Source organism: Diaporthe amygdali (genome assembly GCF_026229845.1).
Source record: "Diaporthe amygdali strain CAA958 chromosome Unknown NODE_29_length_634662_cov_65_424859, whole genome shotgun sequence".
Lineage (NCBI taxonomy): Eukaryota > Fungi > Ascomycota > Sordariomycetes > Diaporthales > Diaporthaceae > Diaporthe > Diaporthe amygdali.
The window spans coordinates 347371-369529 of record NW_026517049.1 but is presented as its reverse complement, the minus strand read 5'-3'; the positions used below and the strand labels follow the sequence as shown (position 1 = coordinate 369529).

The 22159-nt window shown below is 54.8% G+C and overlaps 6 protein-coding genes across 6 annotated transcripts; 4 read left to right on the top strand and 2 right to left on the bottom strand.

The window, feature by feature from the left end:
- Nucleotides 1-298: 298 nt before the first annotated feature.
- Nucleotides 299-1423, bottom strand: J7T55_004383 (3-oxo-5-alpha-steroid 4-dehydrogenase; the record flags this gene model as incomplete). The annotated part of the gene is made up of 3 exons (XM_053132030.1): nt 299-593; nt 659-995; nt 1072-1423. The coding sequence occupies 3 exons, from the start codon at nt 1421-1423 to the stop codon at nt 299-301; spliced, it is 984 nt and encodes a 327-aa protein (XP_052989996.1).
- A 1441-nt stretch (nt 1424-2864) lies between these two features.
- Nucleotides 2865-3185, bottom strand: J7T55_004382 (uncharacterized protein; the record flags this gene model as incomplete). Its single annotated transcript, XM_053132029.1, has 1 exon — nt 2865-3185. The coding sequence occupies one exon, from the start codon at nt 3183-3185 to the stop codon at nt 2865-2867; it is 321 nt and encodes a 106-aa protein (XP_052989995.1).
- Nucleotides 3186-4890: 1705 nt separating this feature from the next.
- Nucleotides 4891-5963, top strand: J7T55_004381 (uncharacterized protein; the record flags this gene model as incomplete). Its single annotated transcript, XM_053132028.1, has 2 exons — nt 4891-5100; nt 5166-5963. The coding sequence occupies 2 exons, from the start codon at nt 4891-4893 to the stop codon at nt 5961-5963; spliced, it is 1008 nt and encodes a 335-aa protein (XP_052989994.1).
- A 1341-nt stretch (nt 5964-7304) lies between these two features.
- Nucleotides 7305-12367, top strand: J7T55_004380 (uncharacterized protein; the record flags this gene model as incomplete). The annotated part of the gene is made up of 4 exons (XM_053132027.1): nt 7305-8623; nt 8679-9606; nt 9903-9928; nt 9985-12367. 4 exons carry the CDS (start codon nt 7305-7307, stop codon nt 12365-12367), a joined length of 4656 nt encoding a protein of 1551 aa, XP_052989993.1.
- Nucleotides 12368-15051: 2684 nt separating this feature from the next.
- J7T55_004379 (uncharacterized protein) lies at nt 15052-17907 on the top strand (the record flags this gene model as incomplete). Its single annotated transcript, XM_053132026.1, has 3 exons — nt 15052-15273; nt 15329-15412; nt 15466-17907. The coding sequence occupies 3 exons, from the start codon at nt 15052-15054 to the stop codon at nt 17905-17907; spliced, it is 2748 nt and encodes a 915-aa protein (XP_052989992.1).
- A 1404-nt stretch (nt 17908-19311) lies between these two features.
- J7T55_004378 (uncharacterized protein) lies at nt 19312-21699 on the top strand (the record flags this gene model as incomplete). The annotated part of the gene is made up of 7 exons (XM_053132025.1): nt 19312-19354; nt 19429-19589; nt 19678-20518; nt 20580-20712; nt 20765-20861; nt 20967-21133; nt 21270-21699. The coding sequence occupies 7 exons, from the start codon at nt 19312-19314 to the stop codon at nt 21697-21699; spliced, it is 1872 nt and encodes a 623-aa protein (XP_052989991.1).
- Between the last annotated feature and the right edge of the window lie 460 nt (nt 21700-22159).

Sequence of the window (22159 nt, the reverse complement as noted above, 5' to 3'; positions counted from 1 at the left end):
GAAGGTGGCGGCTGTGGAGCCCCCGTCGCGCAATGTCAAGGGCGGCGGGAGGAAGTTGCCGTGAGGCAGACGGGGTGTGGCTGTGTATACTACACAAGAGGCGTTGTTGCGATGGGATATTGATACCAGGAGAGACTATTATTGTGATGAGAGACTATCTATAGCTTCAAAGAAGCGAGGACTAAGGATGCGCAGGAGCAGTTGTTACAACGGGGCCGCTTATACCCTGTTGAATTATTTATCTATCTACCGACGCCTTGTCGATATTGTCCTCCGTCTATGATGAATGAATCTTCCCTCAGAAGAGCTTGGGGATGAACTTGGGTGTGTTCTTCTTCCACTCCTGGTAATCCTTGCGATCGCCGTATCGCTTGTCGTACTTTGACTCCGACATGGGAATGCCGCTCACCTTCGTCACCAGGAAAGTCGTGAACATCGGGCTGATGTAGGCCAGCGTCAGAGCACCGAGGATGCCTCCGGGACCTCCACTGAAACCGATGGCCGACTGGATCGACTGGCTGGCGAGGACACCCGCTGCGGTGGTTGCAATACCTGTCCAGAGGGTCGACTCGCCGAAGTAGTTAGGATATTGACTGTGACATCAACGTTAGTACTCCTGACCATAACGAAATCAGATCCGCATCAGCTTTGGACCTACCTCCGCTGCCACAGGCCCCTCGTCATGAAGTCCTCATGGTGTTTCTTCTCGCGCTTCTCCTTCATCCATTGTGACTTCTGCTTATCGGCGGTAGCCTCGAGCGTGATCCCTCCAACCCAGAGCGCAACCCCGAGGACATCAGTGATCTTCAGGCCGGGGATCGCCGCGAACGCGGATATCGGGACGGCGTTGAGCGCGATGACCGGCAGGCAGATCAGTGAGCACCAGGTCGCCTGGGCCATCCAGGCGCCGAAGAACTTGGGTGCAGATTTCTTGATCTCATCGAAGCGCGAGTCCTGGCCCTCGCGCAGAACGCGCTGGAAGAGGTACGTCCCCACTGCGTTGTACCGGTTAGCATGGGTATTTGGAAGGCGCGCCACGTCTCACGGCATAGTGGGTGATACGTTACACACATCGAGCAGCCCATAACGTCACGAATCCAGTCAAGGCGACCTGCCTCCAGTTCAGGCCCGCAGCGGCCGGGTTGGTGAAGGGCGTGAGCAGGCTCGGGAGCGCCTTGCCCCCGGCCGCAGCGGCACCTCCGGCATATTTGGCCCGCAGGGCTGGCAGGTACAGGCTCAGCGCGACGATGCTGATGTTGGTGAGCGCACCCGAGAAGTCGTAGAAGCGCTCCGTCTCGGCTAATATGGACGGGACGGCAAAGGCAGCTTGTATTGCGAAAGCTGCTGATACGGATGGCACCACGGTTCGGAGGAAGGGTGACGAGAAGTTGGTAAGATGTAACAGTTTCTGCACAAGAGCCATGGCTGCGACTGTCTCAAGAGAAATGTTGGCTTGGGCATTGACGGGAATTGACATGAGCCAGTCTCTAGTGAAAGGCGAGAGTATATACACGACAGGTTGGGCTGTTGAGCTCTGAGCTCATGAAGTGAAACGAAGCTTTGTTGGAGCTATGAAGGAGCTGTGGTGACGTTATTGACAAAGGAGCTTGAATCTGTCCGAGTCCCGACGCGTCGATGCATGTGAAGACCAATGCTACGCTCAAAGCAGCCTGACAGATAGTAACCTGTGGATCATACTAGTCCAGGACGAAACCAAGTGCGAATCGAAATGCGTTCTAGAGCCATCAATTGCTCGATTGTGCTCACCCTAAATCGATCTGTCATGCAGGAGGTTATCGGCTTACAATCGAGCCCCTGGGTTCCGGTCCCAGGTAGCTGGATCTGACGGAGCCGGCCCCCAGATCGGAGCCGGACAGTTTCGGAGACCCGCTGCGTAGAATGTGCCGGGACAGAGCAACGCCTGACAAGGCCTGGTCGAGCTGTTGGCAATATTAACATCCAATGAGGATGGGGTGATTTGCGAAGTAAGCTGGCTGAACTGAGCACTCATCCTTTTGGAAGGTCGGCAGCTTGATTGAGCCAACACGTGCAGCATAAAACGCAAATGAGAACATTGCCGCAGACACTGACTAAACCGTCAGTCGGAGCTTTGGAATGGTGGTCAATTGGAAATTATGGATGTTTTCACAGAAAGCAGGCCCTTGATGATCGCATGGGCTTGATACATGACAGACCAGGTGCCAACCTAGAGACCAAGCCATGCGTTGGGTGAATGACACAGGATTACCTGGCAATGTAGACTGTAGTTTAGTATATTCCCAAACTTCGCGGACTCTGCAGTTCTGGGTCACTGTCAACCGCCGAGATGGTCCAGCTCGAGGAGATCTTTCGGAGTCCCCACCTTAGGCGCATCTCACTCGTCGTTATGTGTTTTGTGTTTTGTGCGAGTTTGTTCTGACGACCTTCCGGGGGGGACTCGGTGATAGCACGGCATCAGCCCACTGTCCTGATCTACACGGAGCGTAGTAGTGTGCCATGCTTGCTCCTGGTGTCTCTAGGGGGAGGGGCCCAGTCTGCTTGCCGAGCTTCCAGGCGCCTGTTACCCCAGATTTCGTCGGACGGGAGCGGTGGAGTCGCCCCAGCGTGGCATGTTACGCTACTTTTGATGTGTTGTTACCCCGCAGTCTCAAGGCTGAAGGCGTGAATGATGCGAGGGTCATTGCCGGGAATCCTTGCTATGCGATGTGAGGGAGCATTGTGCCCCTCAAGCTGGAACTGTTGCTCCCTTTATTTGTATCACTGACGCCGAGAGCAAGACAGGCCTCAGCCCATGCGATGTGAGGGAGAGCAGCATCCTCAGCTGAGAAGGGCTGTTCACGAAGGGCTGGCCATGACGGCGGTCATCAAGATGGGCCGCTGCTGATTTGCTCTGCTATTTTGATCCCGCCCGCCTTGAGTGCGATCCCTGGCGAGACGATCCCGGCGGCCAGAGGGCGGTGCAGCTGTGGCCTCGAGTCTGTTACAGAAAGTTGTTGGTCGCATGCCATTAGTCCATTGCCTAGGTAGTCCATGGCTACGCTAGTCTGATGTTTGATGGGGACCGAGTGCCATGTCAAGCGCTGGTACCTCCCCGGCGCCATCGGTTCGGCACAATACCAGCTGATGACCGCGATGTCATGTCTCTGGCTCGCTTCTTCCCCTCCCCCGAGGAGAGCTCCTGGCATCTTCGAGCAAGTCGTGCGAGTGACGAGCCCCCCGCACAAGCGGATCCCTGGGTGCTCGTTACTGGACGAGTGTCGCACTGGAAACAAGCTTGCAATCTTGGGGAAATGGGCATCTCGCCAGTCTTGCCAGTCTCACCAGCTCGCAGCAGGTCTGTCACATGCGGGCGGCTGCCAAAGAAAGCAAGAGGAGGATGAGCGGCCGGTCCAGCAACCGTTGTCCCAGTCCCCAGGTCTGTCCCACGCGAGAGTACGTAGCTCGCACACCAGCACGTAGAACAGTATGCCCGTACTATGTATTTCCCCCCTCGGGAACTGGAGTTATGACCAAGGTCAAATATGCCTGTTTGACTCCAACTCCCCTTTTATAGTCGATGCCGCCCACCCTCCTTGCGGACTGTTCTAGTCGGACTTTCTCCTCAGAACCACACAGTCTTCGTTTCATCGCAGACGATTACTCGGATTTCTCCTCGTCACTGCTTCTCAAAGATCATACTCGAACGCCTCGGCTTAGGTATCGTCTCCCCGAGCGGTGATAACGCCGCCCAGATAATCTCCGAGTCTCGGCACTCAACTCTGAGCTACGGAACCGCGTCAGCGGTCCCCCACCTTGATAGTGCGCGCCTCGATTACCGCGAGCCCAGCCCACCGGGTGCAACAGTTCGAGCAGCGAGCGGGATATCCGGCGGCTGCCTTTGCTGGCATTGAAGAGGGCGGGTAGACAAAAGCACCCATAGACAGAGGCAAGGATTTGGATTGTTCGGGGTGGTGAATTAAACGTGAGTTGCCGAGATTGTTGAGAGGGTCTTGGATTGCCGACACTGGCCAGCTCCGGCTGGTTGGGGGGGAAAGGAACTCCGGCTTAGCTTTGGAGAGTCTCACCTGTGCCCGCACCTGCAAGTTGCACTTACACCCACCACGCATACACGCGCCCACCCACCTACACAAGCTCAGGTCAACGGTTTATGGATGATCGGCTTTAGTGAGCCGGTCAACCAAAACATGCCCATCAATCGAGAAGGCCCCATCCACCACGGTACTTGAGTCGGTTGGTTCCTGCTTTTCCCGACGGACCTGGTGCCGTCGATACCAACAACCCAATCTGGCAAGGTTTCAACCTCGTCCCTCAACCACGTAGCCGACCTCAGCCGCACGTCCACCTCGGTTGACATAAGGCTGTTACGTGACTGGTGGGCGCTACTACGGAGCATTGTAGTGGTGCCATGGAAAGCGTGGTGATGCCATTCGCCCTGGGCAGTCCGAGATAGAACTCAAACGGCTGAGCAGTTGTACAGTATAACTTATCTGCCCATTGCTGCTGCTTGTGTCCGTCAGGCTCAAGTTGGCACGACGGATGCTCCCTCGTCACTCCGTTACCCGAAACGTTGGCCTTCTTCTGGTTGAGGAAGTTACCTCCCACCACTCCGTGTTTGAGCAGTTGCCTGCTTCATGAGCTCGTCCAGCCTCTCTGCACCTGCCCCAATTCGAAGCACAGTTCACTCCCCTCCCCCAAAGCTCAGCTCAGCTCAGTCTGGACCAATGACCTCTGCTTTCGCGAGTCTTGATGTTCTGACAATATACAGCTCTTTTTGAAACGACCCTCTTTCCGGCTCGTCCACACGTCTAATAGAAAAGACCCGCAGTCGACCCAGAGTGCACCAGAGTTTTTGTATTCGTGACTGCCCTTGTCCAGACGCATCTATCCACCATGTCGAACACCATCAAGCAGGCCGCCGAGGCAGCAAGGTCCAAGACCTCAGAAGTCATGGGTTCGGCAAAGAATGTCCAGAGCGAGGGCGCTGCTGTCGCCAATGATTTCCTGCACACACCGTACATGAGGGCGGCATTACCCTTCATCAACGGCGGACTCAGTGGAATGGTTGCAACATCAGTCATCCAGCCAGTCGACATGGTCAAGGTAAGTGCGATAGTTGATCATTCTTCAAATGAAAGAAGCGTGGTGACTGACCAACCGATTGACAGGTTCGAATCCAACTGGCTGGTGAAGGTGTGGCGACGGGCCCAAAGCCAACGCCCCTCTCCGTCACGCGCGAGATCATCGCCAAGGGAAAGGTTCTTGACCTGTACACTGGCTTATCGGCTGGTCTTCTGCGACAAGCTGTCTACACGACCGCGCGCATCGGTTTCTTCGATACCTTTATGGGCCAGCTGACGGCCAGGGCCAAGGCGAAAGGCCAACAGATCGGCTTCGCAGAACGGGCCACAGCAGGCCTGTCAGCCGGTGGCATCGCCGCCATGATCGGCAACCCGGCCGACCTGGCCCTGATCCGAATGCAAAGTGACGGCCTGAAACCTGTGGATCAGCGCAAGAATTACAAGTCGGTCATCGACGCCCTGTCACGCATCGCGAAGAGCGAAGGCATTGGCGCCCTATGGGCAGGCGCAGCTCCGACGGTCGTGCGGGCGATGGCGCTCAACTTTGGGCAGCTCGCGTTCTTCAGCGAGGCCAAGGCGCAGCTCAAGACGCGGACAGAGTGGTCGGCGCGCACGCAGACGCTGAGCGCCAGCGCCATCGCTGGTTTCTTCGCGTCCTTCTTCTCTCTGCCGTTCGACTTTGTCAAGACGCGGCTGCAGAAGCAGAGTAAGGGCCCCGACGGCAAGCTGCCATACAAGAGCATGGCCGACTGCTTCGTCAAGGTCACTAAGCAGGAGGGCTTGCTGCGCTTTTACCGCGGCTTCGGCACGTACTACGTGCGCATTGCACCGCACGCCATGGTGACGCTCATCGTCGCGGATTATCTTGGCTGGCTCACCAAGTAAAGGAGTAGGTGGGACTGAGTGATATTATGTGCGGCGTTTGGACGGGTTGCTCTGTGTCTCTGGTTTGACTGTTTCTCTGCGCTGGCCTCGGTTTTGCACAATCGCTGGTGGACGCTCTTGTTAGTAACATTGGCCTGTTTGCAGGCATGTCTGCTCGTTTTGTGACTGGCCCAGCAGTGATTCCCTGGTGGCGGGTATTTTCAGTAGCTTATAAGAAGCAAACATTATCGATCAATGTGTCGTCACTGGTGGTTTAGAGTTTTTGTGCATGAGTAGGAAACCGAGACTTTCGGGGTTGAAGGAGACGACAGGTTCAGAAATGCGTTTTGTCATCTTTTCGCTTCTGTCAGAGTAGAGCGGAGGTAACCTTCCAATTCCGGGACAGCTCGAATGCCCCACAACAGCTTCAACTCCCTGCATTGCTCTGCATGGGCTACAAGTTGCAGGGATCTCAAGAGATGCTCCTACTCAGGAGTACGTAGAAATAAAAAAGATCGCCCTATCTAGCTGTCATCTTACATATTATACTATGAGACGTTGAAGATTTCCCAATAAGAGTCTGAATTCCAGCTGACAATCCCATGGCAGTTGTCGCACGGTAGGTCAACCCACAGGAGTTATCCCACACTATTATACAATGGGAAATTATCCCACAGGAAAGCGTGTACCATTCAGGTCATTCTTTGTGTCTTCCTTGCCAAGGGGATTGAGATGTCTCAGTCGAGGCTCAACCTCTCAAAACTTCTTCTAATGGTAATTTGCATGTCATGTGCACAAGTCCTCTGTGCTTGCAGCTGTCCGGAGAGGCCTCGCCTCGAGCACGGTTGAGCGGTGCGCTGCTTGATTGGTGGGTAGCTTGAAGGGCTCGGCGCGGGTGATACGCGCACTTAAGTCTATCTAAGAGCTGGGTCTCGTCTCGTCGTCACTATGCCCTCTTTCCGGACATGCCCCTCTTCAAATCGCTCGTCTTATCAACGACAACTTGTGCGCTTTACCTTCTTCTAATACTCAGTAACTGGTGCGAATTATACCAGTCAATCCTCAGTCATCTCACTCGATTAATCATCTTTCACATAGTACAGCATCGATCAAATCGGCCAACAGTGCTCGAGTTGTATCCCCACCACCAACAACCAGCTGAATCCAACAGGTGGCAACTTCCCTCCCAGCAAGCGACAAACGTCCTTCACTGCGCGTCCAACTCGACATCGCCTCCCGACCTCCGTGTCTCTCTTCCGCACTTCCCCTTGCGCCTTTAAAAACGCCGTGATCCGCATCGAGATTCACAGCGAGGTGCACCGAAGTGCCGGAAGAGCCTAACGCGTTCCTCAGTCCGGCTCAATGAGTCACAACTTGCTGTGGAAAGCCTACTACAATGACGATGTCGACAAGTTTCGGCGCTTGCTGGCCCCCGCCGCCTACACCCAGAGCGCTTCCAAGAGCCCCAGCGTAGGGACCGGAGGAGCCGCCAGCCCCGGCGCATTCGGGACATCGCCTAGAAATGTTACAAAGGCGCGGAAGGCCTCGGCCCTGGGCTTCGGCGCAGGAGGTGCGCGGCCTGGCACTGTGAACTTCGGTCGCGCCGAAGTCAACAGTCGCGATTATGTTGGATTGACCATCCTCCTGCGCGCCGCCTCCTCCGACTCCGAGAACGCCATCGCCTTCGTCGAAGCCCTACTCGATCACCCCGCTGTCGATATCTACGTACAAGACCCTGAGAGTGGCTGGAATGCCCTTCATCGCGCGTTGTATACGGGCAATGTGTCGATCGCGAGACTGTTGCTAGAGAAAGAGCGAAGAGACCTGGCAGGCCTGACCGTCGGCGCATCGGTCGCCAAAGTCGGTAGGCTCATCAAGACAAAGGATCACGAAGGCAACAGTCCATTCGACTTGTACAACTCGACTATTGGTGAACGGAATCTGAAGAATGTCGATGACGAGAATCACTCGGACAATGAATCGGAGAGCGAGGAAGTCGTGGTTGCGACAGACAACATTGCCAACAATGGTCTGCTCGACCTCGTCGATGGGACGGAGGTTTTTGCATTCGGCAGCAACAAGAACTTGTCGCTCGGTCTCGGAGATGAGGATGACAGACAGTTCCCGGAACGTGTCTATCTTGAGCGCCCTGGCCACTTGATACAGAGGTTCTACGAGGAGTATCTTGAGAAGGGGGGCGCTGAGACGCCTGGTCAAATCCCAACACTCACTCGTCACAAGGAGCTGCTGGTGCACGACGTGGCATTATCCAAGTACCACAGTGCTATTCTGACGACCGATCCTGTTTCCAATCTCTACATCTGTGGCATTGGCCGTGGTGGTAGGCTTGGGCTGGGAGACGAAAACACGCGGTTCACCTACACGCCAGTACAAGGCAGCCTCACCAATAAGAAAGTGACTCAAGTTGCGCTGGGACAGAATCACACTCTGGCTGTCACATCTGAAGGCGGCCTGTACAGCTGGGGGTCTAATGTAAACTCGACACTCGGTTACGCGCTGCCTGAGCCTCCTCCGGGAGAAGAGCCCATGAGCCTGATGCCCCGACAGTTGTTCGGGCCACTCAAAAAGGAGGTCATCGTCGGCGTTGCTGCGTCAACGATTCACTCGGTTGCGTTCACAAATACTGGCAGTCTTTACTGCTGGGGTCGCAACACTGGGCAGTGAGTGATCTCGATCACCATCTTCTTGCGTGTTCCGGTCTGCTAACAACTCTAGGCTGGCTCTGATGGATGCTGATTCTCGTTCACTCGAGGTACAGCAAACACCCAGGAAAGTAGCTGCGTCGTTGGTGAACAGCGGCAGCCCGGTAACCATGGTCTCGGCCATTGACAAGGCGACAACCTGCCTCCTCGCCAACTACACCGTTGTTGTGTTCACAAGTTATGGCTACAACGTTGTCAAGTTTCCATTCGCCGAAGCCGGATTTACAAACCACCATCTAGGCAATATTTCCATGTCTTCGCGTTACGATGCGGAGCGGAACCGGATCAAGTACATTGCTTCTGGCGGTGAGACTATTGTAGGAGTGAGTGGTCGTGGCGACCTCTTCTCCATGAATCTCACAAAGAGAGTGGACACTATTTTGCCCACGTCCACCACCAATCCTTCGAAGATTAAAGGTGCTGTCAGCCAGCCCATCTGTATTTGGAGCGCCCACAAGGATGGAGTAAGGTCTGTCGACGTTGGCGAGCATGGTTCAGTTATCATCAGCACTCAATCAGGGGCAGTATGGCGCCGTATCATCAGGGCCAAAGCCAAAGACACTCATGTGGCTGGCTCCAGTGAAGTCAAGCGCAAGGACTTCAAGTTCCAGCGGGTCCCGGCAATTACCAACATTGTTACTGTGCGGAGCTCTGTTTTTGGGGCTTTTGCTGCCGTTCGAAAGGATTCCGAAGTCATGCGCGAGCAAGTCACCGTTGGTCGACAGACCCTGTGGGACGACATAGCGCCACTCAATTGCCTGCGGGATTTCAGATCCTCTGATCCAAGCCCAAAAGGAAAGGGAATTCTCAAAACCTGGGATGCTACTACGCTTCAGCAGAAGCTGGGGTCAGTTGCGTACGAAGTGCTGAAATCGCCCGACCTTGAGTTGGATCTTCAGAACTATTTGCTCTCGTGGCGATCCGGGAACGGAGCTTCTCAGGTATGTAGCAAGCTGACTCGCCCTCATGTTGATATGAGCGCACCTCAACATTGCGTTTTGGTACCACTGGCATGTTTGGACCCTGTCTTCATATCGGTCGATGGTGCCTGTTTTCCTGCACCTTTCGCAATCTTCACCATCGCCCTGCTTGCCCCTACCTCCTTCATCTTCCCTTCCCTTCACATCTACATGTGTACCTAGACATGTCACTCAAATGAACCAGGCCCTCTATTGCATTTTCTAATCTCTCATATAGGCTACTCTTGACACCGTTATCCGTTCGTCTTCTCTCCCAGAAGTCCAAATACCAGTTCATAGCTGGGTACTTTCCGCAAGGAGCCCAACTCTCCGAAAAGCTTTAGCATCATTTCGAACTAGCGGCACTTACACTCATTCGGATGTGTTTGTCGTAGAGAAGCTTGAGGAGAAGACTGCCGTGACTTTCGCTGGCCTCGACATCATCTCGCTATTAAACTTGGTCGTCTACGTATACGAAGATCGTGTCATTCCAGCATGGAACTACACTCGCCACGATCCGTCACTGGCTTACAGATATCGTCAAATCCGAGCCGAAGTCGTCAGGACAGCGAGCAATCTGGAGATGAGTAGACTGGAGGCCGCCGCTCAGAAGCAAGTCGACCCTCAAAGGCATCTAGATGAGGATCTGCGACTAGCTCTGGGAGACTCACAGTTCTTCGAGGACGCAGACGCTGTCGTGGAGCTTGATGGCGACGAAATGCTAGTTCACAGCGCCTTGTTGTGTCAGAGGTGCCCATTTTTCGAGGGGCTGTTCTTCGGCCGCTCTCAGGGCATGTGGCTAGCAAGCCGCCGCGCCGTCCAGGAGCCTTCAGAAAGGATCCCTGTCGATCTGAAGCACATCGATCCGGAGACTTTTAAGTTCGTTCTGAGCTATCTTTACTCTGACGTTGGAGATCAGATGTTTGATGATGTTGTAGCTGACAATCTGGACGAATTTTCCGACTTGGTAATGGATGTCCTTTCCGTCGCCAATGAGCTTATGCTCGATCGCCTGTCTCAAATATGCCAGCAGGTCTTGTCTCGCTTTATCAACACGCGCAACATCGCACATTTCTTGAACGCCATCAGTCCGTGTTCTATCACCGAGTTTAAGGACGCCGGTCTGGAGTATATAGCTCTCCAGCTGGAGAATATGCTCGAGAACAACCTTTTGGCCGACCTCGATCAGGAGCTATTGCTTGACTTGGACGAAGTGGTCAGAGATAATCAGCTTGCTCGTTTCCCGTTCGCAAGGAGCGGTCGGGCTGCACTCCTGCTCCATGAGCAATATCCGAACCTGGCACAGGATATAGATGAGGAAAGGCAGCGGAGAGTCAGAGAGATGGCCTTTAAGGCGAGTCAAAAAGAGGATGAGAGGAAACTTTCATCCTCGCTCAAAGGCAAATTTGGCAGCCTTGAGGAGTTCCAACCCTCATCCCCTGCTATGGATAAATCCAAGGGGAAAGAGGCGGCGAGAAGAAATGAGCCATTCAGTCCTGACCTCCGCCCCAAAGCGGTTCAGACTGACCTCATGTTCGATATGGACGAAGATGAAGGACCCATAGAGAGCCCATCCATACGGCCCGAGAGAGCCATAGATCAGAGACGGAAAACTGAACTTGACCAGCTTCCTCCGCTGAGCGAGTCGTTCTGCGGTCAGCAGTCGAGAGCACCCCGTCACTCTCCCTTGGGCTCGTCGCCAGCAGGCCTTGGACTTGCCTCGCCTTCTCCGACTAATAGGTCTTTGGCTACGAGCTCTCTCAAGTCCGGCAGCCCGTGGGCTTCATCCAAGATGCCGACTGCTAAGCTTGACTTGCGCGAAATCATGGGTGAGACACCGCCTGTCCGCTCGGCACTGTCTGCAGGGTTGGCTGCGCAACGGGCCAAAGAGACGGCGGTCAAACCGTCACAAGCGAAATTGTCACAGAAGGAACGCAAGAGGCAGCAACAGCTTCAAGCAGAGCAGGCTGCGCAGGTTGCTCAAGCGTCGTCGGATAGGGCTGCGTGGGAGAAATCATCGACAGGCATCAAATCACCGCCATGGAAGGCAGTGTCCAGCGGGCCTAAGCTTCCTCCCAATGACAATCTAGCAGACGCACCAAAGTCAGCGCCGCCCAACACAAAGCCCCTTGTTGCGGCAGAAGCTTCGGCCAAGTCCATTCCGCGGCGAACACAATCTCCAGACACGCGGCACTCTGGCCAATCGAGGACACCCGCGGCAACACCACCTATCCGGCCTCCCCCAAGATCCACCTCAACCTCTACTTTCTCAGCCGATATGTCCAATAAGCCTGTCACTCCTCATTCGAAATCGTACATCAAACCAGCAGCCAAGTCAGAGCCGATCATAGGGCTTAGCATGGCCGACATCATCGACCAGGAGAGGCGTAATGTCGAAAGTGTGAAGGAGGCAGTAGCCAAGCGCAGCCTAATGGAGATCCAGCAGGAGCAAGCCTTCCAGGAATGGTGGGAGGAAGAGTCACGGCGGACGCAGGAGGAAGAGGCGAGGAGATCGACCAGGGAGAAGGAACGGGAGGAAGGCAAGAGTAGCAAAGGCCGCCGAGGCAGAAGCGGCAAGCCCAGAGGGGGCAGAGGGGGTGGGGCCAGCGCTCCCAACCCCAGCGCTGGCGCTGCCGGTGCTGAGGGTGAAGCGGCGAGGCAACAGAACCAGGACCAGGGGAGAGGAGGTCGGAGTAATAGACGTGGCCGGGGCCGTGGTGGTGTCGCGAAGACTTCACCTTGAGATGCACACGGCCATCCGCATGCCTAAATCTGGCTGGAGTTGCCACGCATTGAGTGTTGCATATTTTAAAGTCGAATATTGGGCCGGGAGTTTGCTGCAAGGTACGCGCATGTAAAGTTTGACAACACACAATTGTCTTTGTGGATTAGACCGACATGCCACATGAATACTGGCTGTTCTGCGCTGTGGTTGTTTTTGCTTCACGGTACATATTCAGATCGAGCCCGTAGAATAAGACATGAGAATAATGTGCTTCACGATGCTAAAATCTTACAAGAGGGTTTTGTGTATAATATACGTGTGTGCATATGCATATATATCTTGTATTATATATATATATATGTATCGGAAGTGAACATGATACAATGTACATAAGCTGTAACACATATTTGCCGAGGAAGGCCAGCTCCGTGACTAGGTGAGACAGCAACACGGATAATTCCTTCTCATTGTGCAACACGCAAAGCGGCGCTGACTGCACATGTGTTGTCCTGCGTACATCGTAGGACTGAGTCACTTGACAGCAAGCGGGCAGGCATCATAAGTAATTTACTAACAGGCTAGCTCTTGGTATAAATCCGTCTCTTTACTTCATTCATCCAGATCAGGTTTCGTCTATGAAATGAAAGGTACAACAGAGAAAACGAACATAAACAGGAATGTGTTGGGGAGAGAATATTCAGACAAAGTAACATTGACAACAAAATCACATAATTACACTTGTACGGCGTGTACTAAACTTCCCGATGGCTGTGAACACAGCAAGGACAGAGTGGTGCGAGGTGTGTTGCAGTTGGATCGTAGAGGGCCGACACCGTCGGCATTGTCCTCTTTTCACAGAGGCAGACGGTCCAGAGTTGGGGTGTATCGTGAGGTCAGACGGCTGCAGCGCAGGAGGATGCATCTGCGGTAATGAGATGCATAATAAGTCAGACGAGTCAGTAGTAGACTAGATAGATTACAACACCAGTAATGCAGATGGGTGTTCCACGATACCTGCGCCCAATGACAATTACAGCGTTAGTGATTAGGCCTAGTTTGCCGTAGCTGCAGGCAAATGTCACCGCCAATGCACGGCTTGGTGCGGTAGGACTCAGTGTGGTGACGTCCCATGCAGTGCCGGTGAACCGTTTCTTATCTTATCTCTTATCTATATTCCGTCGCCGATCGCGGAAGAGCTTGGCGGTCGTGTAAGCGTGTTGAGGAACGACTCATTGTCAGTGATGGTGTAGAGCAATCAAGAGAATGGATGGATGGCATTGCCATGTATGATGAAATGGTATGATTCAGAGCTACGCACAAGAACATTGTGTATGGTCTCCTGCCCACACCGAGGCTGCACGTATCCCATGTAGGCGTTCCGAGATAGACTTATTGTTGACCGCTGATCAAGTGCGTCAATGGCTGAAGAGCTGAGCAGGAGATGCTTTGTCCATCAAGCAAATATCCAAGTACAGAGCACAATGGGCTCTTTGACTGAATTGGATTTGGCTTCAGTCCAGTATACTTTATGTAGACTCTGCGTACTGGATGCAAGTGATCGACAGGGTAACAAGGTACCAGGGTACCTAGAGTGTGAGGCTGCTGGGCCTCTGCAGTGGGCTACCGCTGGTGGACTTTCACAGACACATGCTCCACATCCCGCTCGGTTGACACCACACCAACCAACAATAACCCATCCATCATCCTTCCTCCATCACTCACACACACACTCACTCACTCGCTCATCCATCCCATCAGCCCAGGCGTCTTATCCCCTCCTCTTTGCCCCTTTCTTGGCTATCTCTGCTTTATGTATTTGCCCTTCTCTTCTGCCCCCCCTCGTTCTTGGGTATCAGCAATTAGACACCCGCTGTCTTGCATTGGCTCGCACCTAGCCGAGCGGCCGTCCTCGCAGCCATAGACTCTAGTCAAGTAGCTTCCTCGGCAGCGGATGACGAAAGAGTGGCCAGGATCACGAGGCATGCTTCACCACCCATGACTTCGACTGCCACCCTGCATATTCTCAGTCATCGCAGATCGACCCCGGTCATAGGTCCACCTTCTTAACGTCAGTCCTCTCCTGCATCTATGCACACCGAGCATCTGCTCAACCTCGCTCCGGCTTTATACGGCTGCATCTTGTGACCTTGGCTGTCCGTCCGTCCGTCTTTCTTCTCGGCCATCTATCCGGCTCTCAACCACCCCCATCGCCAGTCCGTCTCCTCGAGCATAGGTGCACATCCACCATGGCTGCAGCTATCTAGATCGCGGCCAGCCACAGAAACCAACAGTGACGGCCACCAGAGCTGTCACCCCTGAATTGAGCTTTTGGTGCGCATCGGTGCCTGTTCTCTCGAGCCAACCAGCCTTCGAGCTCCCACCTCCACCTACAGCCTGCCTCGCTCCGCGTGCGAGCTTCTACGAGTCTGCCTTATGGTCTCTTCACAAGTCCTCTCTGCCAAAGTGTAACAATGGATGCCGATGTGCGCTGGAATCGAGAGTAGATACTCAGCAGTCCCGTTCATTGCACGACCCTCTTCCGGCAGCCACCCTCACCACCACCACACCTCCACCATCGTTTCTGTCAGTCTTCAGCCTTGCGTGAATCCGCCTACAAGCGCCCAACATCATTTCCATCGGCCCCTGCTCGACCGACTCGCCATCATACCACGTGAATCCTAAAACCCGAACCACTCCTCAACATGCATCAACACCCAAGACATCCGCCGAGGACGGCATCCCCTGCCTCCTCACCTCAAACAAATCCTACAAGATCCAATAATCCTAGGGAAGGCGTAGGAGCTCATGTAAGGGCCTCGTCGGAATCTGCCAGGCAAGGACTATCGAGCTCTGCCGGAAGCGGAGAACTCGAGTCCAAGGGACCGAGTCGCGAATCCATCAAGAAGCTAGATCAAATACTCCAGGTGTGCAAACAAAATTGTCCTTCTTTTAACGTCCGTATGAGCTAATGCGCCATAGAACCTCTATCTCAAGGCTGCCGTAGTAATTGCTCAGTCGCGCATCAAAACAACCCCACTGGGACCTGGCAAGATCAACAAATGGGTATGCCCACACATGACATGAATATGTGGACAAGTTCTGACTCTTACTACCAGTTCTCATTAGAAACAGACGAAATCGAAGAATTCCGCAATGATCTCCGGTCATGGAAGACCTGCAGCGCCTTCGAAAATCCCTTCCCAGCTATGGTCATCGAGACATACCTGGATGCTTCTCGCCTCTCTCCGAGCCAGTGCCTAGTAGTGGTTGACGACAATGGCAAGAGGTGGGATGTGCTCGAAGCCCTAAATTCTTCAGAAACTAGCGATGACAGTCCAACCTCGAGAAGGCGAAACACTGAAGTCATACTAGAGCGATGGCGTCTCGAATTGAAGCCTGGCCCGATCGAAAATGTCGAGGATTTTGGCCCAATACTGCCGACCATTTACAAAAAGAGCATAATATTCTTTAGGTCGCTATTTGTGGCCAGTCGGATAATACCCGCCTTCAAATTCTCCCAGCAAAACATGACGAGGAAGCCTCAACCAGCGCTAGAAGTCAAATGTCGCATCTTGACAGGCGAGACCGAGCCAAGTGGCCATGATGCGCTTCGGCAGCCACTGAGCGACGGCCGCGACGTGGTGACCGACTACATGCTAGGAGACTTGGAAGTCCCAGTAGGGCGTTTCTACGCTTCAGCCACATACCGAAACGACTGCCATTTCAGAGTTGATGACGCGGAGTCGCTTCTGAGTTCCCGCTTCATGGGTGTAGATGAGCACTTTTTCAAGCCGTCGATACCACAGACTAGGGAATCAAACCGCCGAGAATCTTCGGCAGAAGTAGGCTCTTTGCCCTCTAGACGGCAGGGAAGAGACTCTCCAGATGCTCAACAGACCTACGGCAGCCTTTCCACATTTCACGGAGCAGGAGCTCCGGGCACCAGTCCAATATCAGCTCTGAAGGCCATAAAGACCGTAGGTTCTGAGACCAGCTCTCCGCCCGGGTCAATCCCGGCAAGCATGGAGGAGCCGCCTCATTCTCTTCCAATCCGTCCGTCGGTTCGTGGAAGAGAAACTTCTGGGAGGCGCACTTCAGTCTCATTCCAGCCCTTCAAGGCAGGCTCTCTGTCAGGCTCCCCTCGGATCCCAGATGGAGACATTCCTGCTTCGCCTCTCTCCGGCCAGAGGCAATCGGGGCTGAGCGCGCTCGCCCAAGCTCGAAACCGTAACTCGCTGACAGCTGGTATGCCTGCCTCGTTGCGCGGGGGACCGCCGCCTGGTGAGATTCCCGTGAGCTCATCTCCTAGGCCGTCCAGCGGTCGGATCAGCAGCAGCTTCAGCCATCGCAAAGGAAGGCTATCGTTTGGCGGTCCAAGCAGAGGCGTCGATGACGATCAAGCTAGTAGTGGACGGCAGAGCCTCTCGTCTTCGATCGCTCAACCTGGATCCGGCCTATTGGCTGAGACTGGGGGCCAGGCCAGCTCGGGATCGCTGAATGCTGACGATGATAACATTTCCGAGTTTCTTAAGGTCCTCGATAGCAAGAAGACGCTTCCGAGCTTCGACCCTGGAAAGAAGGGCGAGTCGGCTACTAAGCGAACAGTGGCACAGCTTTCGAAATTTCAGCACATGCGCGACTCGAACAACGCCCTTACGGAGTCGATGGCTTCCTCGGTGCAACTACAACGATCATCGAGCTCTTCCAGCCGTCAACTGACAAGCGTCCCGGGAATGGTTCCTCCGGGAACTTCAATGTCGGTCTCCTCGTCGCCCGGAAAGCCGCTGTCGCCACACACCCCGCACACTCCGGCTATTCCGTCGCGCCTCAGTGAGAATTCGATTATCAGTTATGAAGCACAAGTCCAGAGCCAGGTCGACGATCGAGCCGCACGGGTGGCTCCTCGATTTGCATCGACGGAAGAAGAGTCAGCCACTGACGCCGCCCTCAGCCCTGAGGGCACCACGGCTATTGACATTCCCCTGCCCTTGTCGCCCAGAATCCTGCAGACCAACCGTAGATCAAGCTCGGTCGCACAGCAACATCGGGCCATGGTCGAGGACGAGGACGCAGAGCTGGCATTTGGAGGTCACCGGAGCATCAGCCTCGGCGCCGAACGCGAACCGCCGACTGCTAGTACACTGTTTGGCATGGAGCGAGGAGACTCTACGGACGACACCACGGCACTCCAGCCTGCCGCAGACATACGCACTTCTGTGGCAGTCGGATCACCAAGCTTGGCGGAGCGCGAGAGAAATCCACCAGGAGGCCTGCTTGCTGGCAATCCTGCGAGCTCGCCGGGCCGTTTGCGTTACACGAGCACGCGCGGTCGTCCGACGCCGCCGCAATCGTCGAGGGGCAGTTTCGCGGGTAGTTCAAGCGGGCGGTACGGTATGGGACGAGGGGACAACGACGCGGACGACGAGCCGCTTGTCTTTGACATGCAGGTCAGCGAAATGGGCCGGCGAAGCTTGGAAGAAGGCCGCGGGGGCGGAAGTGTTGGCAGCAGCTCCAATGACCGGTACGAGCCACGTGGGGTCTCGAAACGAGGGTGGTAAGCGACGTGTTGAATTCATTTTTTTCCTTTGCTTCACAGACATGGGTTGGGAATACCCAAACAACAGACCAGTTGGACTAGCAAGTCCTGGGTGCACACAGGAGTCTAGGAGTTTTCACAAGGATTGTCACATTTTCGGTACGATATCAGACTGGACATAATTGTTTGCGTTTTACGGGTGCCCAGGGAGCTGGGACAAGGGACTTGGTTAGGGCTCATGGGTTCAGCAGAGACAGAGGTGCTTTCCCAAGGCGTTACTTGGCTTGAGACAAGGTGGATGGTGATGGCCTTGTTGACTTGACTGGATTGATGAAAGTCCCGGGGATAGTTGCAGAGTCAGTGTGTGAGAATTGGGCGAGGGCGGGCATGTGCACATAGCAAGTCGCCTCATACATTGCTGAAGGGCATGTGATTTGCACATAGAATTAGATGACATCAATTCTCAAGTTGTAATACGCAATGGCGCGAGACCTGCGGGTGGAGGTTCTCGTGCAAGTGCCAAGCTGTGACAGTTGCGCAAATTCGAGAGAGAATAACCGCGTAGACTATCTGGTCTGGTACAGCCAGCTCGACGCGGCTGGTTATTTGCTTGCTGTGTCGTGTTGATATGCCCAACGACATGCCCAACGATACTACCGGCCTCAGCCTCAGCCTCAGCCTCAGCCTCAGCCTGAACCTGAGCTCTGGCCACGCAGTTTTGAAACCGGCTTGGTGGATCGGGTGCTAAGACGGACTGATTCATTTCTGGGTGGCCTCTCGAGGTGTGCTGCTGTGGCGCAAGCTGGATGCGTACGCAATGCGAGAATGCGAACTGCTGAGAGGATCCCGGACAATTAAGAAGAGTGGAGGCGCCTGAAGGAGAACGACGGCCGGAGGCTGCGTCTAAGAGACGCCACTGACAGTGCACCACTGTAATAAGAGTACGAGCCCCACCTTCGAGCCTGGCCCGCAGCAGTAGGAGCAGCAGCGGGAGCGGTTGACAGATGGAATGTTTCTCCCCCACCCCCCTGCCTAATAATAAATAAGCAGCGGCCAGGGTTACTCCTCTGCAGTCCGACCTAGGCACATGTGCCTGCCTACCAGCATAGTTTAGCTTACTGTAGCATTACCTGACGGGTCATTACTTGCGACTTCGTCATCGCCTCCAACTTCACCTCTCGTAACCGTCCAGTAGGCTCAGGCTGCCACTTCTCCCATCTTGTGACCTATCTAATTACCCTCCTTTTGCCGCCCACACCCTACCCAACCCAGCCCGAAGTGTGCTCTTTCTCGCCGACGACGAACAATCAAACAAAGCGCAGACATCACCATCAAACCGCATCTCTGCAGCCGTCACACCAAGTCGCCCAGCACGACTCGACTTCGCCCCTCCAGAGCTCCCTCAGCTACAGAGCAAGCTGCAACCATGTTCCGCGCAGCAGCTCCAGGGCCCTACGATGAGGCCGTCGGTACGTCAAGCCCATCTGGCTGCGGATCGCAGAGCCATGAGGCATCATTGCTGACACCTGTTTACAATGTCTAGCCAAGGCGACGGACGAGAACCTCACCTCCGAGGACTGGGGCTCAATTATGGAGGTTTGCGACCGCGTGTCCAGTGATGCCAACGGTTCCCAGCAGGCCGTCCAGGCCCTGATCAAGCGTCTGGCCCACCGCAACGCCAACGTGCAACTCTACACCCTCGAGGTGGGTATTTCGCGGTTGCCCTTCATTTGCAGAGGGTGGTCTGCTCCCATGCGCCGCACAGGCTGACGTCTCCCCTTCTCCACTGCAGGTCGCCAACGCCCTGAGCCAGAACTGCGGGAAGCCCATGCACCGCGAGCTGGCCAGTCGCGCATTTACAGATGCCTTACTTAAGCTGGCCAACGACCGCAACACCCACAACCAGGTCAAGGCCAAGATTCTCGAGAGGATGAAGGAGTGGTCCGACATGTTCAGCAAGGACTCCGACCTGGGGATCATGTACGACGCTTACTTCCGCCTCAAGCAGACCAACCCACAGCTACAACCGCCCTCCGCGCCGCAGAAGAACAGTCTGACCGACGTCGACCGCCAAAAGGAGGAGGAGGAGCTCCAGATGGCGTTGAAACTGAGCCTGCAGGAGGAGGACAGGAAGAAGTCAGCACAGCAGCCAGCCCCCGCGGGGCCAAGTAGCAGCGGCGCCGCAGCACCTCAGGAGGCGGCCCCAGCGGCTCCCATACAGCCCATGCCTTCAGGGACCACGGCAGCGACGGTGAGCCGGGTACGCGCTCTCTACGACTTCGTGCCGTCCGAGCCCGGCGAGCTGGAATTCAAGAGGGGCGATGTCATTGCCGTCTTGGAGAGTGTGTACAAAGACTGGTGGCGGGGCTCGTTGAAGGGAAAGACGGGCATTTTCCCCCTAAACTACGTCGAGAAGTTGACGGACCCGACGCCCGATGAGTTGCAGCGAGAGGCGCAGATGGAAGCCGAAGTGTTCGCGGAGATCAAGAACGTCGAGAAGCTGTTGACACTGTTGAGCACGAACAGTGCACCGCGGGAGGAGGACAACGAGGAGATCTCGAAGCTTTACCACCAGACATTGGCCATTCGCCCCAAGCTGATCAAGTTGATCGAGAAGTACTCACAGAAGAAGGGTGAGCCTTGCCTGTTCCCAGTGGTATGAATGGGGAGAATACGGGCTAACTTGTGTCACAGATGACTTCACTCAATTGAATGAGAAATTCATAAAGGCACGGAGAGACTACGAGGCGTTGCTCGAATCCTCCATGTCACACCCACCACAGTCCAACTACACGCAATACGCCATGCGGCCAGCAATACCTCAAGGGTACGGAGGCCCTCCAGGTCCAGGCTATCCAGGGCAAGGACCCCCACCGCAGCAAGAGCCACAAGGCTACGGTGCACCCCCTGGCCCTGGCTACCCTCAACAGCCACCTCAAGATCCTCAGAGGTTCTACACACCCGCTCCCGCACAAGGTTAGATTTCCATGAAGTTACTACATGTATATAGAAGAGTCATCTCTGACAAGCAGTGTTGCAGAACAACAACCACATCAATACCAAGCATATCCTCCTCAACAGCACCCCCAGTCCACCCCATCTCCCGCATTCCAGAGACCGAGTGCCACTCCGGCCCCCTTCTACATGGCTGGAGCGGAAGTCCCGGCTACGGCGGGTCAGTATCCGCCTCAGAACCAGGGCCAGCGCGTTCCCTCCGCAGGGAAACAGCCTGACGTCCCGCCTATCCAGTGAGTACCTCTCAGTCTCCCATTCAACCCGAACGGCGTGTGTGATGCTTGCCTAACGGGCACTTCCATTCCATTCTTTCTCGATGACAGACTCGTCCGTTGGATGTCTGATGAGTGTATGCTGATACAATTGCAGAACAAACACATCGCCACCACCAGCGAACCAATATGTTCCCTACTCTCGCCCCCCTATCCCGGGCTCCCAGGCGCCACCACAAGAGCACCAGCGACCCCAGAGCACATACGGTCCGGGTTCGGGTCCTAACAATCCACAAGAGCTGTCCACATCCGTCTACGACTCTCCCGTAGCATCACACAACCCCCAATCCGCAGCCACTTATACCTCCTCGGCTTATTCCCCAGATGATGGCCCGTCAGCACCAAGCGAGCCGTCATATCCTGCGCCATCCGCCCCGTCCGCCCCTTCTGCGCCCGGCGTGCCTGGTAGCCTGATGCCAGGCGCCCCGCCGCCGCTGCAGCCGAGTGGCCCCGCGTATGATGCGAGGCGCTCCTCCGGCGGACAAGCGCAGTATAAACCTTACGTTCCTCCATCAAATGCTTATTAGTTGAATATTAGTCGAGGAGCGGAGATTGTGAGAGACGTGAGGAAGTGGCTCGCGGCCGTCGAGAGTCGAGAAGAGCCTGGTCTAAGGAGCCTCGGGTAAATCAGGTCGTGATGAAGACACATGTATTTCGCGGTATCTGTGTAAGGGGAATCATGACGTTCTTGCATCAAGAATCATGATGCGACAATTTGCAATACGCATCGGCGTTAGAACAGTAATACGAATCAGTATATTGGGATGCTCATGTGTACCATCAACGTGATGCTGTGTGATTTTGAGAGTAGCCCAAGGTTCCTTTGGGACGCCTTCGACTAGTCACTATGACGCTCTACGTCAGGAGTGTGGTTTCCAGCTCAAACACGTGGGATTGATCACCTGCCCGGCTGGTATAGAACAATTGCACATATTGTAAGCCGTGATCTATGGGGTGATCTATGGGGTCATATCCTAACACTAGAGG